This window comes from Crassostrea angulata, chromosome 8 (assembly GCF_025612915.1).
Source record: "Crassostrea angulata isolate pt1a10 chromosome 8, ASM2561291v2, whole genome shotgun sequence".
NCBI lineage: Eukaryota > Metazoa > Mollusca > Bivalvia > Ostreida > Ostreidae > Magallana > Magallana angulata.
The window spans coordinates 48,229,866-48,245,784 of NC_069118.1; the positions used below are offsets into that span (position 1 = coordinate 48,229,866).

The 15,919-nt window shown below is 31.3% G+C and overlaps 2 protein-coding genes across 3 annotated transcripts; one reads left to right on the plus strand and one right to left on the minus strand.

Moving 5' to 3' along the window:
* Window positions 1–247: 247 nt before the first annotated feature.
* On the minus strand, window positions 248–6,916 carry LOC128158869 (metalloproteinase inhibitor 3-like). The gene is made up of 5 exons (XM_052821845.1): window positions 6,802–6,916; window positions 6,428–6,519; window positions 2,223–2,355; window positions 1,792–1,916; window positions 248–476 (listed from the first exon to the last, which is right to left on the minus strand). Exons 1-5 carry the CDS (start codon window positions 6,914–6,916, stop codon window positions 318–320), a joined length of 624 nt encoding a protein of 207 aa, XP_052677805.1. The 3' UTR covers window positions 248–317.
* On the plus strand, window positions 2,274–13,749 carry LOC128158859 (low affinity immunoglobulin epsilon Fc receptor-like). 2 transcript variants are annotated; one of them, XM_052821835.1, is made up of 5 exons: window positions 2,274–2,436; window positions 11,623–11,769; window positions 11,885–11,958; window positions 12,453–12,540; window positions 12,875–13,749. In XM_052821835.1, the coding sequence occupies exons 1-5, from the start codon at window positions 2,382–2,384 to the stop codon at window positions 13,114–13,116; spliced, it is 606 nt and encodes a 201-aa protein (XP_052677795.1). In that variant the 5' UTR covers window positions 2,274–2,381; the 3' UTR covers window positions 13,117–13,749. The 2 variants fall into 2 exon arrangements, with proteins under 2 accessions (XP_052677795.1, XP_052677794.1); XM_052821834.1 differs by lacking the exon at window positions 2,274–2,436 and having other exon boundaries at window positions 11,418–11,769.
* Window positions 13,750–15,919: the final 2,170 nt, after the last annotated feature.

Here is a 15,919-nt window from a genome sequence, read left to right on the forward strand (position 1 = left end):
CGTCATATTGGTTCTAGCACCGAAAAAAAACTCTGGAATCATTTACTAAATCTTTACCTAAAATTAGCTTTTGCGCACAAATCATCTTTTGTTATGAATCTGATTTTTTTTTAAACTAACGACCGTGCTCATATAATGCATTTTAAATTATTCTTTATTCATAACTTCATTTTTTTCCACTTCACAACAAAATATACATGACATGATATCGGATACCTGAGTTTGTTGAGGGAGGCAAATCAATGTTTTATTTGAATCAAGCAGTCGCAAATCAATGTACCGAAGTCATTGAATTCTAACTAAATTTTCAGTCTCTGTTAAAGTACTACGCAAGGTGAGGATGTCCAGCGGCACCTTCCTCGAACAGAAACGCAAGCACTTCTTGTCCTGTAACAAGGACTGTTGGTTGTGATCTTACACTCTCTCTGTCTTGAAACCCGGCATCCAGAGCGATTATTGCGGGTACAGTCTCTGATCTGTGAGATAAAAGCACAATTATATGATAATCCCAAGGTTAACTGCTAATACCTCAGTAGATTATATGTATAAATAATGAAATAATAGACAGTTCTCTATCATCGAGCAATATACACTCAGATCTCCGTTACTTTTTTTGATCACAACATATTTTATGTTTCCATATTCCATAATTTACGCGAATACTTAGTTCCGCTATTCAACCGTTTTGCATTTAATTGCAAAACTTATAAAATTGCAAGGACCAAACTTTTATCATTGTTCATTAAGTTAACAGCTGACCAAAACAAAGGCGGTAATTTAAAATTTGCAAGATGGGCTTTACGTAATTTTTGCGGATAATAAATTTTCCGCTTAGTTTTTTTTTTCAAAAACATGAAATCTATAACTTTAATTGAGACTATACGTATAAAAAAAAAACACCTTCAAAATTAATGTCATATTTGCTGGAACAGAGGCTTATATATGATTTTATCAATATGACAGCTCCAATCAATTGGAAAGTCTATACACTGTGAATGGTACACATATATCTTCTTACAATAAAAAATAAATGTTGTTGTTGTAAGTTTTGCTTATAAAAAGAATGTACTGCAGCACAAAATATCCATTTTGAATGCCTAAGAAGCCATTTTTTTTTTATCTGTGCATCAAATTAACTCACCAGAGCCGGTTGACCCCTTAATTGTGGGGGGGGGGGGATCTGTTAATATTAATCATGTTTATTCATGTCTCAACAAAACATTCACATTTTTAAGCTCTTAATGATCTAAATTAAGTAAATGAAATATTTCTCATGCTTTTTAACTAATAGTAAAATGTTCACCCCCATCCTTGTAACATAAGCCTGTACCATTGGTCATGAGCTGAGTAAACTTAAATTTGCCATAGCTTAAAAAGCTTTCACAATATTTAAAATACTATTGTTTGTTAAATTTGGTTTTTGAGAAGCACTTTGAAACACCCAAACCTGTTTAATATTTAAGCATCGATGTATCTCTTTGACAAGGACATATCATTTGATAAAACTTATTAATCATTTACTTAATGATGTTTTCAGCCACGTTCTGGTAATATTTTTAATCTGGAAAAGTGTACGAGGTGGTTACGCAGGGAGATGTCCTCCCTTTGAACAAGCGTTAACATCCTTGACTTGTGGTTTGCTCTCTGCTTTTGTGGGAGGTAAAGGTTTCAACAACAAGATTTTTGATCAGAATAGCTCTTTAGTGCATTTGGCTAATGTGAGCTTAAATTTGAATAATTATTTTCTATTTATTTACCGATACAATTCACTAGAATTGAAAGAAAACTTACACTACAGCCACAATTGTTTCTATAATAGCCGTTTCTCAGTGCATTTCTCTGAAATTGGGTAAGTGCAGATGTTGGAAGGTTCCAACCACAAAAATGAGCATTCATTCTGTCATTACGGATCTGTCCTGAAAAAAAATATACATTTAATGTATGACTTTTCTATTTAATGATGATTATATATTACTTAGAGCCCATACATGTTTAATGTTTGTTTTACAAAAATTTCATGAACATTCAGAATCATCTTAAAACATGACGTATGTATATTTAAAAATCATGTGTTTTTTTTATTTAATAGTAAAGGGCTATAAATCAACATTTTTGATATCATCTGGAATTAGATTTTTTAGACCAAAAGACAAGCGAACTAAATTACACATTTAGCTTTAAAAAAGAATTTGACATTATGACTGATGACGTAACGTTATTACCAGCAATTATGTAATCACGACCAATCTGAAATGGCACGCCACAGGAAGCAGAGCTATGAGCGGTGTATATCCGTTCAAAAGGAGATCTGTACCGTGTTGGATACCGTGTTGCAGGTCTTCTTCTAGTTTCTCTCTTAATGTATAAAATCACAAAAGAAAATGCTTAGTTCCAATTCTTTACTAGCGTTTTCTGGATTTAAACATCCGTATTCAGGTAAGCATACATAACATAATTTTATTGTATGATGTATTCTTATTGCAACACACTAATTTTAATACGTTAAAGGTATATATTTGTTTTCAATACGCTACGGGGACTCAAACGTACACGTATGACTATATAAATGTGCCTTTTAGAAGTTGCATGACTTTATATGGAGAGTAATCGTAATCAAAAATCCAGACTTGAAACTTGTAAATCCAAATATGCAATCGTGTTGGTGTGTGGGCCCGAGTATAAAAAGTGTGTAATTCTGATCGTGTAACCTATTAAACTCGGGCATAAACAGATGAAAGATTTGACTCAGTTCCTTCGTATGATGCATATTTTCCGGCTTTATTGTTTTTATTAGTTAATGAAACCTACAACTTTGCACACTTTCAATCCTTAGTTTCTGCATATCTATCTTCAGGCTCGAAAAATAGCACAACTGACACGATAACCTTTGACAAATGTAAATCTACAAGTTTGTCAAATTTTGACATGAACTTATATGGCAACTGCCTTGCTGCAGGAAAAGGCATGTTACAGTAGTAATCGCCGGAACGGACGAAAAATAAACATCATCTTCCGCAAAACTGTTGCAATAAGCTTTTAATGAACGACAATTTTTATCGAAAATACCGGCATTATTTTGAAAAAAATTATTGAGGTATGATTGAAACAAATAAAACTTGTTGCCGATGTAACGAATGCGCTAATTTCTGTAATATAATATCATTATAGTATTATACAATAAGGGTTAAAAAGAAATGCCTAATGTCTAATTTTTCTAAAATAATTTGTCTTGTAATTTAAATTTAAACTGGAATATAACTTTATGCGTACTCTTTTTCTAGAAATGAGACGGATCAAACAATTTCCGAAGAGGGTGAATATATTCTGAACGGCATGAGGTTTGGAGTCCCTTGTAAAATTGCTCCTGAATTCTAAAGAATTTTAAGAAAGAATTTGAACTTGGTTTCCCAAAGGAAAAATCCGGTTTTGAAATAATGAAAACGGCGGGCGGGCAAATGGCTACCAAAAGGGCACCCATGTTGTACCGATAACTCCTCGTACAGTTTTCAAGATAGGTAGTTGTTCTTTTGCTGATCAATTATACATATGTCTGAGGTATGTAAATTGCTAGGATTTAGATTTCTTGTAATTTATGAAGAACATACCAGCTGTTGAATTTAGTCATCTTTGGAAAAAAATATTGCATACAGAGTACCCCATTTCTCTGGAGAGGTAGTGTTTATCAATTCAAGATTGACAAATAGATTATGGATACTGTTCACACACAAAATAAAAGCCAGTTTGCTGCCACATTGACAGCTTTTCTCTTGTTATTTTTGTTATTTTTCTGAATTAATTAGAAATTTTTGAATTAAACGACTTGCAAAGATTTGGTAATATTTCGCAGAAAATGTATGTAATTAAACATGTGTTTATACTTTGCTTAAATATCAAAATGATTTTGTTGTGCAAGAGCAAGATAAAGAATAAAACAATCTAAAACTGTTATTAAAAAAAGTTTTATAATTATCAATTAAGCACAAAGTTTTGTTAAAACTTGAAAGGTAAACGTTTTGAAGAAATAGTAAAGGTATACTAGTATGTTTATGTTTTTGTAAAGATGTTTTTTTCTCTTTGGAAATTGGATTTCTGAAATTAAGGAACGGGGTTGGTTAGATGAATTTGATCATTTATGAACTGGTAGAATTTTAATTGTAAAATAACTTAAGATATATACTGTATTGACGAGTTGCTACTTTATGGTAAACAGTACACTGTATAGCTGTATCATAATAGCTCTCCGAAAAATTTTCATCAACCAACTTCATTAAGTTATAGTCTGTATTGAACCGACATTCAGGACATTATAATCATATCCGTTAATATTTGCTTGAAATAAAAAAAATGCCAATTTTCACCTGCAGGATAGGTTATTTCCCTATTTATTACCGACAATACAAACGAAATATCTTTAAAGATAATTTATACACATTTTAATTTCACAATTGTGAACCTTATATCTTTGGAATTTTCATTTATTTTTTTTTTAAAAAAAAGGGGGTGTTGCTTCTTATGTCTCGTATTAATCAAAATTTCCAAACCGACCCCGTGTAATTTTTCGCGGGGGCTGAAGGGGGGGGGGGTCTTGTCCGAACTTTGTGGCTTTGTGGTAGCGATAAAGATGTTTTTGGAGATATTTTCTTTATTAAGCCGAGCTCTATACTTTGAGAATTTGTTGCATGTACTCTGATAAAAATGATTGTATATCTTTATATATGTATATTAAAACAAACTCATTGTATGTATTATTTCCAGTTCTTCAAAGATACCGTTATCTGAAACCTATTGAATTCTTTACTGGCATCGTTTATACATTCTCCTGATAAAATGTACAGAAGCCGATAATTTATTTTTCCAAAAAACCATACTACCTAGGAAATGCTGTTATCCAAAGATAATATGATTAAAGGCCTACCTAATATGCTCTTTTTATTTATTCCCTACCCATTCCCGCACGGAGACGTCACTGTTTCCATATATGGTCATGTCAAAATTCGACAAACTTGTGGACTTTTCATTTTTTGATTTGTAACATGTTAGCCGTGTTATTTCAGAAATCGAAGATAGAAATGCAGAGACTACAGATGGAAAGTGTGTATTATAGAGGTAGGTTACATTAAAAAAACAAACAACATTTTACCGCTGTAATTGTGCATCTGTAGGAAAAATTAGATTGAATGCCTGCAGGGTCAACTCTAAAGTGCTTATGCCTCAGTTTTATTGGTTAAACGATTAAAATTACACTTGTGCATACTCAGGGTCACACACAAACTCGATTGCATATTCGGATTTACAAGTTTACAGGTCTGGATTTTTGAACACGATTACCCTCCATATATACATGTAATGCCTCCATGATATGTTCAGTGCAAAAAAATAAATAAATAGATCTCAAATTAACATATAGAGGATATCTATTTTGTGTGATGTTATAGTTGCATTATCCAACGAGTTAAATATATGTATACTATGAGGCTAGCCCAGCAAATATACACATTTAAACTACCTAAATAAAGCCAATATAAAATCAACAACTAAAGATGTTTTTTAAATCTCATAGGATTTAATTTATATTATATAGCTTTTGAGACAGCCTCTAAATAACGCAAATTGATTTTATTTAGCCCAATCGATGTACAACTTTGAGCTATGCAGTTATTGTGTCCTTGCACAGTACAATTTAGTTAGTCATTTTGGAGATAAAAAAGCGGTTTTAAAGTAAAGGTTCACCGAAATAAGCCTTGAATTAATTTTTCTATATAGATATTTTTTCCTAGAGCTTAAACACTTAACTAATTGAAAATAATGAAAACTTGTATATTCAATTGTGTTTACATATACAAAGTTGTGAAGCTCTTTAGTTTGAATTGACTCGAAAGAGGAACACTGGTTATGATTTGAAGTTTAAAATATCAATAAAAGATGCGTACTGGTGGTAAATTAAAAGTATTGGGGGCATTATTTCGGTAAGTTGCTGTGTATAGAAACACAACAGTTATTTAAACGTTTTATTTTAATGGGGTATTCAGGATGAACTGCTTGATAGCTAAAATGATTTGCAGTTCTATTAACTACACAGCTTTATGTTTTCCTCTTATTTTAAATAATGTTTGGGTAAAAATAGTTATGCGGAATATTCAAAACAGTCTTCTAATACTAAGTCACTGAAGTCTTAAAGCGAGGAGATGTGTCAAAAATATTTCGGACCTCACATATCTGTGAAAAGCATCACCTGTTTGATAAAACAAAGTTTATCTCAGGGGTAGTTTACACAAAACGAAAAAGATTAATTACGATCAGTTTTTCTGTTTCCTAGGTTTTGATACCCCATCGTACGCATTACGTATTTTGTTTTATGACATACATGCTTTTTGGGTTTTTTTTTCTATCAAATATTTGATAATTATATCAACAAAAGCATAGTTACCCTGTAATTCCGATGTATGCTTACGGTGTAGTATACTTCTTGAAAAGGTGAGGTCCCTGTTTCTACCCGCCTCAAAACCCTTGCCTCTATAACTAAAATAGCAACGAATGGCAAACACTGAAACTTACATGTGACACTTGTAATTTTATGCCAATTTTTAGTGTCAACATTTACGACTTTTAAACAAGTTTTTTTCTCTCCATTTTTACATGTTTTAAATAATTTGCATATTCTTGCATACATAATATATCATATATAATTTCTAAAAGCAATATTTTGTCCTTTTTAATTACATGTACTTCATTGAGTTAATGAGCTTCTAGACAAATGCATGCACGATGAAAAAAAAGACTAAACGTAGAAGTAGTACGTACCGAAATCTGCGTTACAGAACTGTACTTGAGGGTGTGGAATACGAAGACATGAACAAGCTTCAGAATAGATAGAGACTGAAGCCAAAACAACACAAATAATCACAAGTTTTTTCATTCTGGTTTTATGTGCAGAAGAACTTTCTCTAACTTACCATATATATATATATATATATATATATATATATATATATATATATATATATATATATATATATAGTGGACCATACTGGAAAAGCCAAATGGTTATTAAGATGCATTAGCCTCACATCACACTCATCCATTTACATGTAACAAAGTTGATGAATTATGCTAAGGGTGTGTGGTTTTTTAATGGAGAGGATGTGGGACGACGTTATCTTAATATATGAAAAAAAAACCCATCTTCGTCATTATCATATAGAAAATAGGCAGCATATGTGAACGAAGATTTTTTTCATACCAAGTTGATAAAAACTATTTAAAATCTTATATCTTTATATCCCATTTTAGCCCGATTTGTTTTTTTTTTTCTTTTTCTTTAAAAAATCCCCCAAAATTAACAAAGCATTAAAATATAGTCGTTTTTATTTTGATATAAATAAGTTTTTTTTTTAATTCAGATTTTTTTCAGGCCTGCATATTAGTTGTATAAACATAAGATACGAATTGTTGGTTTATTTGATAAGACATTATTTACGCTTACTAGTCTAACTGTACCATCCAAAACAAAGCTAATGACCCTGAATCGTTTGTATATTCTACTGTTTTTTTTTCCAAAATTGATTTATATCAATAAAATGTTGGAGCTTTTGGTTCTATGCAGAAATCGCTTACAATATTAACGTGTAAACATCGAGGTTTCTTTTCTTAGGATTTAATAATTAATACTTAAAAGATAAACTGTAAAATAGATAGGTTTCTGTGAGTTAGTTTGAAAGAATTTATGATCAAATGTCAGATGTTCTTTGATATCCTTTTTTACAATAATAATTCCACTAAAAAATTGAATCACGGTTTTCAAGCCAAAAAAGTTAAACAAATGTAAATTAAATCCAAACACTCTTGCTTTTTGTTTGTTTGTTTAATTGTTGTTATTTTTTTTTTTGTCGTTTAAAAAAAAAGGGGGCAATGAAAGGTTCTCAAAACCCTTATTACAAAGTTAATGAACTTTCAGAATATGTCACGATCTATTTTGAAAGCTATGTAAATTGAATGTCGTTGTTTATTGGATTCGGAAAAACGACCAAAAAAAATCTATGATAAATGAATGATAGTTGTCATCCTTCTTAATTTCTAAAGTGATATTTGTTCTACACCTGTACAAATATTTCGCCGTAATACTTCGTTAAAGATATTGTCTTGCATATAAAGAACATATCATATCATATGCTTTTATCAAACTATATACCTAAAGCCTTCCCTTTCATCAATGTTAAATTAGGCATCAAAAATGTCAAATTGATCTACAAATGTGCAAATTAAACAGGAACAACCCGCGCGTGTTTGTAAATCAAAGCTCTTAATAAGCTAAGACCATCACATTTGATTGTTTATCACTAAAAAATTTCTAGTCCTCCAAGTTCAAAGCTAAAATGTGACACATTGATATCGACATTTGAGTTGTATCCATTTATCAATTTGTAAAGTATTTTGTTTTGTTTTGATGGAAAAGAATTGTGTCGGAAATAAAAGTCCCTGAGAGTGAAATATAAAGAAGCATGATTAATGGAGATAAAATGACAAATTACTTAAGTTAAGTTAGTGTTTCGAAAATAACACTGACATTATTACTAAAAGTGCATTATGTTTGTGGTTCAAAATGTGTTGTTAAGTTTACTTGTCAATACAATAACAATAATTATTTGTTTCATGAGGACAGATTCTTTCAACAAAAAAAGCAAAAAATATTTTAATTGCATTTATTAGTTTCATTTGCAATGAAAAGTTTTTTTGAATAAGTTTTTGTGTTGAGTCTATTAAATTCCCCGGTGTTATAAAAACACTTTTATTGTAACAATAGCTCTTTTTTGATTTTTATGCATTTAAACACAATATGATGGACTTAATCATCTCATGAAATGTTCCGTTTTTTCGACAGCTAGAAATCACCTAAAAATTTGATCTTAATAAAATATATAGCGTGTATGAATTTACTTTATTGCGTAAAAAATACACGTTATTGCTTAACATGAAATGTTGGATTTAAAATATGGATAGTAGAGTACACAGATTTTGGTAGCAATATGCATACTGGTACATATAACAGTAACACTTATTATTTAGAATTAAAATAATAAAAACCAAAGAAAGTTTGTTGCGAAGCAGGGAGTTTGTCTTTTGTTGGTGCCAAATAAAAAAAAATAATAAAATACGTCAAAGAATAATCGGAACTCTGTAATCACTACATCATAACGGGCAATCAAACAATCAGGATAATGTTAGATTAATTCTAGCACGACCTAAAAATATCTGAAAACGTTCAGGTATGAATTAAAAAAATAAATAGAATCATTCCAAATAGCTACGACTTTGCATATTAATCAAAGTTTAGTGACTATTGTTGCATAATGTTGTATATAAACATATATTTTATTATGTGTTCTGTTTTATGCGTTCTAACAACTTGTTTTGAAAATAAAATTGGATCCAAATTAAAAAAAAGTCGCCATTTATTTTCCGGCAATATACACCTCGTGCATAAAGTCCTTGTTGAATTGTTGAATTTGGCTCTCAAAAACGTTATTCTGGCGCAGGAAAATAAACACAAAGAAACAATGTGATTTTGCCAAAATAATGGTAGCCATACTTGTTTTTATGACATGAAAAAATTTGTGTTAACATCCTTTTTTTCAAAAAAGGATGTTAACACAAATTTTAGAATTTATACATTGTCAGTTAATAAATTGCATTCTGCACACTGTTCTAAAAATACTGTAAAAATATGTACTCCTATGAAAAAAGGAATATTCACGACAATCTAAAAGCTGAATCACCGGCATTAAACCGCACATGATGAATTTCGCGAAGTGACTACAGGAGGATATCTAAGAACTTACTTTATTTGTTAACCACTGGTGTGTTTAGAGATCTAGCTGACATAGAGCAACTAATTGCCTGACTCTTATGATCAGCAGTGATTGCAGTAGTGATGGACCCGCATCCCTTTATCACTGGCCTAGTTAATACAAATAACCGTTTTCTGCACGGGCAGAACAATCTGAATTTCTTTAATTAAAATAGAAAAGTAAAACAGTGGTAAATAACTTTAACGTTAAAAATGGGTTTGGTTGTGGACTCAACGTTAAGATATTGTTTGGATTTGTAAGTCAAAATTTCAACACTGATTCAAGGTTAAAGTATGGGTGCTAATTGTTATTACGGCGTAGTTACTAAATGTTTGAGCTTGGGTATAGATAATTCAAGATTCATCTGACTCTTACCCCCCCCCCCCCTAAAAATATAATTCTTTTGCATTTGTTAAATGTTGTTTTAATGTTTCATTGAATATTAAAAGCGGAGGTAACAGTGAGTGGAGTCTCAGATTAGTATCTATATTTCAAAATGAAGCTTAAAATGCATAAGAACTCGACATGTCACGAGCTTTGCTACTTATTTGAATTGTTCGGCACGTAGACCTATTGTTTTGATAAAGGGATCTTGATAGAGAGTGTGTTTTAATGACAAATTTCCTTAAAAAGCAAAAAAAAAAAAGCAGATTTTTCATTTTTTCATATTTTAAAAGAATGATATTGATTAGACCCACTGATTATTATTTTCATATAGAAAAAATACCAAAAAGCACCTTTGATAAGTTAATCGATCAATAATCTTTACTTGTCAGTCTTATTATGGTAGTTTGCGTTTATATAATCAGTTTTTCATTGGATAGTTCAAAATCCTCTGCAAATATATCAAATTATAAATAATTTCTTTTGTTTTCAATGGCAACGATGGAAATCTGACGTTTCTGTGAACACAGAAAGTTATAAACAGTTTAGATCAACACTATGTGAAATATTTTATCAGAAGGTGTTTGATGGAAAAGTGTATACGGCTCTATATTTTATTCATTACTTACTTACAATCCCTTTGCGAAAAAGTCAAAATACAGTGAAACGTCGGACTGAGAAGGCCTATGTGATCTTCATCGCATAGTTTATTTTTTCTGTATATTTGAAAAACTACTTAATACTTATTATTCTCTCTAACTTTTGAAAGATTTTCATTATTTATGAAATATTTTGTTTGATAGATCCAAAAACATTACTGAAAGTAAAAGTTTCTCAGAATGTACAACTTTTGAGACTTTCTATAGTTACAACATGTAATTGCCGATTACTCGGAATGCAGGGAATCATTTTGAATTTGTCATTCGGGAATAGCAGAACGTGTTTTCAAATAGCATGTCATCTATCCGAAGAGGCTACAGAATGTATTTGATTTATGATTAGAATTTCAATTTTTTGAAAACAAAAAAAATATTTATTGCATGTCGTCTCAAGAGAAGACAGAATATTAACCTTTACTCCTTTGAATTCTATGATCTTCAGCAGAATGTTTGATGTTCTTTTTTTATATCAATAAAAATCAATACTTGCATATAATTATATAATGCTAAAATACTTATTGTGTCGGTGATGCTTGAACATTTCACCTCAAACAGCATACTATCATACAGTTGTGAAACCATGTTTAGAATATTGGGCTGGTTTGTTGTTGCTCTTTTATTTTCTTTCCATTCTCTGCAAAGACAAACTTGGTATAATAAAGTGTACAAGGAATTGACTAATTCATCCATAACCGTGCTTTATGGAAAAGGTGTAAGTTTTGTTCATTGTGCAGGCCTCTGTACTGGAGACGACTACTGCATTGAGTTCCTTTACAGCGAGACTAGCAGGCGATGCATCGGACACCATTATGTAAAGAAGGGAAGCTACTCGTATCAGTATGTCCTCCCAGCATCTCCCCGAATGCTTTATTTCAAAAAAGGTAAATTGTAATTAATATTTTCATTTTTTAGATATATTATGCAAGGGAATAAATAGTTAACTCAAATTACATACAATATGATACAGTTTAATTAATGCTCTTTTTATTTTCTCAGAGTTGAACTGGGTAGAATATGCTGGTCACTTTTACTTTTTTGGAAAAGAAGAAGTCAAATGGAGAAACGCCAAGGTATTGAAACGAATCAGTAAAATGTAGACATTGACTTAAATCATTTGATTGATTCAATTGATTACTTTCCATATATATATATATATATATATATATATATATATATATATATATATATATATATATATATATATATATATATATATATATATATATGATAACTTGATTACTGTAATATTTTGTTTATGCAAATGATATCACGAAACATAAAAATGATGGTTCATTGCACTTATGATATAAACTATGCTGAAATTAATATAATTGATTCCAATATTATTCATACATTGATTTCTTTTGAAATCTTATTGATTTGCCATATACATATCAGGAAAAAACATAACGACATAACCACTTCGGTGCCGGGTAAAATTTTTTTTTGGTTTTGTTCATTATGTCTATTCATTGTTGTTGAATCTGTATATCTCTGGAGAATTACACTGGTTTTTTCCAATGTTGCTCTTTTTCCACTAAAACGATTGTTTCATACAAAATAGCTGGGATGTCAGAAAATATGTGCACATTTGGTGGAAATTGAAACGAAAGAGGAATCTGATTGGCTGTGGGCTACATTTCTTAAAAAAGGTAAACTGTTTTCCCATTTTGTTTTCACTTGAGTGTCAGATCAGTTCCTATCTATACTTAAATCACTGAGTGGACGTTTTCGAGGTTTAAAAGGCTCAGGAATTCATATTTCAGTCAGTGTTCAGAAATACAACAAGCCTCATAGATCGTTGAATGCTCATGAATGGTTTCTTCTTTAAAATCGTATTGTAATAGATATGCTCGTAAGAGGCCTTACGTAGCGTTAGCTTTGTTTTTTTTGTTTGTTTTTTCTGGGTTTTTTTTTTGTTTGTTTGGGTTTTTTTTTATAATTATTAAATTTAACGATTAAAGGAAGCCAATTGTTTAATTTCAGTAGGCTGTAACACTGGATGTACACCTTGGACAGGCGGTAATGACCTTGCCACTGAAGGTCAATTCGTATGGGACCACTCAAACACGACGATTGGCTTCTTTAACTGGTCGCCAGGTAATCCTAGCATAGTTCATCCCAACCAGGCTCCGACTCGCGACTGCATTGAAATGTACTCCAGTGGGAAGTGGAATGATCGACGATGTTCTTCTTTGAACTCGTTTATTTGTGAAAAAGTGATGTAATGCTTTACCTACCGCTTAATGTTACGCTGTGTTATCTAGGCGTGTTGTTAATCACCCACTTTTGCTTTTTAAAAAGACAGGTTAATGTGTATTCCTTTTTGTTTTCCCTCGGACTGAAATGTCACACTTTCATTGGTTTAAACATAGCACGTGATTACCTCATATATCTCTATATTTGTTCTGTGAGAAATAATATTAGGCAATATGGCCGTCACTGGCCGACGCTTCGCTTACTCATTTCGACATTTCATAGTATTTAATACATAAACCGCATGCCGTAAGTTCTTAAAGTATTTGGAGTAGTTGCCCTTTGAAATTCTTTAAAATTAGAGTAGTTGCCCTTAGAATATTGACGTCACATTGTTTTGTCTGGAGCAGAACAAAATGGCAGCGTCAAAATTTGCTCAAATCTCTGCAGAGAAAGGGAGAAAACATTGAAAATTGAATAGCAACAAAAAATTGCAAATCATGGGTGAAGCAAAGGTTTTTAAAGAGTATTTGAAAGGTGAGATTGAAAATTTTGAAGAGTTTAAATGAGTTAAATTGGACGAAATGTTAGGCATTTTGAACCTGGCTTTGGGTAAATCATTGCTATTTGTGAACAAATATGTCGCTTGATAGTCCTCGGGAAAACAAAACACTTATTAGGTTAGTTACTGACTCACTACGGAAATATATTGGGTTGATCAATCTCATAGATGGGTCGGCTTCGCCTCGCCATCTATGAGATTGATCAACCCAATATATTTCCGTAGTGAGTCAGTAACTAACCTAATAAGTAATATTATACCAGTAAGCCATAGTGTTATTTATTCGACGATGTTGTAAAGATTTTTATGTTCTCTTGCATATTATCAACTAGTAGCAAATTAACATTATGCTTGAATATTTCAAATGTCGACTATTTAATGGGCTCTATAAAAACAACACAGAGAGAGAGAGAGAGAGAGAGAGAGAGAGAGAGAGAGAGAGAGAGAGATTTATTTTATGTGCTTCTGTTTTTATTTATAAATCTGGTTTATCATTAATATACAACTGTTTCAATAATATTTATACAATCAAACATGAACTAATAAATATTTGTAAATAGTTTAAGTCGTTTATATGAAATGTCGAAAAACCCGAATTTTAATTTAAAATTTGTGTACTAAATTTGAGAGAAGATAATGATAGTAGTGTAATCAAAGTACTGAAAGTACTAAAAAGCGCTAAGCGGGGAAGAAAGTGTTAAAAATATATCGATTGATATGAAAATACATGTAAAGAATCATATCGTTCGTTATTGAGAAAAATGCACTTAACATGTAAAATTGAAATTTCAAATTTACAATTATAAAACAATCTGCCTTAAAGCATGTTTAAAAAGAAAATGCTGGATTTTAAAATTTTAGCAATTTCTGGAAATCGAGATCATTTGTAGTAATTTTATAATGATATTGCTAGTTAGTTTTAAACAGATTTCGCTACTGTTTAGCAGAGCTACAGAGTGCATGCTTCTTGTAAAGTGTTTTTTTTATTGCGTAATTTGTCCATACTGCACATAAATTAGATCATTAAAAAATCATATTTGCAAATTAAACGAAGTTAGTTGGTATCACTTTATACAGATTATTACATATGTTTATTGTAGTATTTCAAGTAACTCGACAAAAATTCTGCATTTTTATATAAAACATGGTGTTCATAACTGTAAGATATTACAATTAAAAACACTCAAAACCTATTGATGTTGTAGAATTATTTCAATTATTAGTAAACACCTAAAACACAACTTGATACATATACCATCTTTTTTTCTCGAGATAAATTATCATGATATGGGTTTTGGAGCACCCGTATCTATAAAATAATGACATTTAAATGAAACTTATTGTTAATTTAATACTGGTAGATAAGGTAGCAAGGGACAGTTTCGAATAAAGTACCCGTCAATATTTTTGTAAAATTGAGAGTTGCTGTACTTGAAGGCTTATGAGTGTTGCTAAAATTCATGAAATGATTTTTAATGATTATTATTAGTTAAAGGGGTGTCTCTTGTTGAAATTGATATGCAATACGTAGGCCCCTTATGTTGGGTACATGAGAATCAGAAGTAAAATGCGAAACCTGCGGCTATGACTGTTGTGCTGACTTTACACAGTGAAATTGCAAGTTACAGACAGGAGGTAAAATAACACGAAAAGTCGGTGGATGGGACATTGTAAACTATACACCGGTAAGTTTCTAACATGTGATAGTGCAACATGCACGCGGTACGGAAGGTCAGCCCTCTGCAGGGAATTAGCTGGGGGAGGTCTAAAAATTTGAAAAATCATGAAAAATTAGCAAAATATGAAAGGGTCAAAATCTCATAAAAACCAGTATGTAGAGAGTTTTACAGGTATTGATTAGTAATATTCTTCAGAAATTGGTGATTGGCCTTATAAAGAGTGAATTAAAGGTATTTGTGCTGAATGGGAACTGAGGAAATTCTAGTTACAGAGTTCCGAAGACATGCATCCCTTGGCTACAATGAATTGTATCAAAAAACTGTCCCCTGCCACCTAAATGCATCTGCATGCAGGATTACCTCAATTTAAATAAGTTCTCCCTACTGCAAAGTTATGATATTTCAAGAGTACGTCATCTCCACGGTACGACCTCTCAGCATCCGCCAGTAGGTGGCGGTATATAGGAAACGCGAAAACGAAAGTGGAAGTAGGTTTATAAATCTGGCGACAAAAAAGCGCTACAGCTATGCTTAGCGCTTTAAAAAGTGTCAACCATTCACAACTGTGAAGTAAATAATTCAAAGACCTGATTA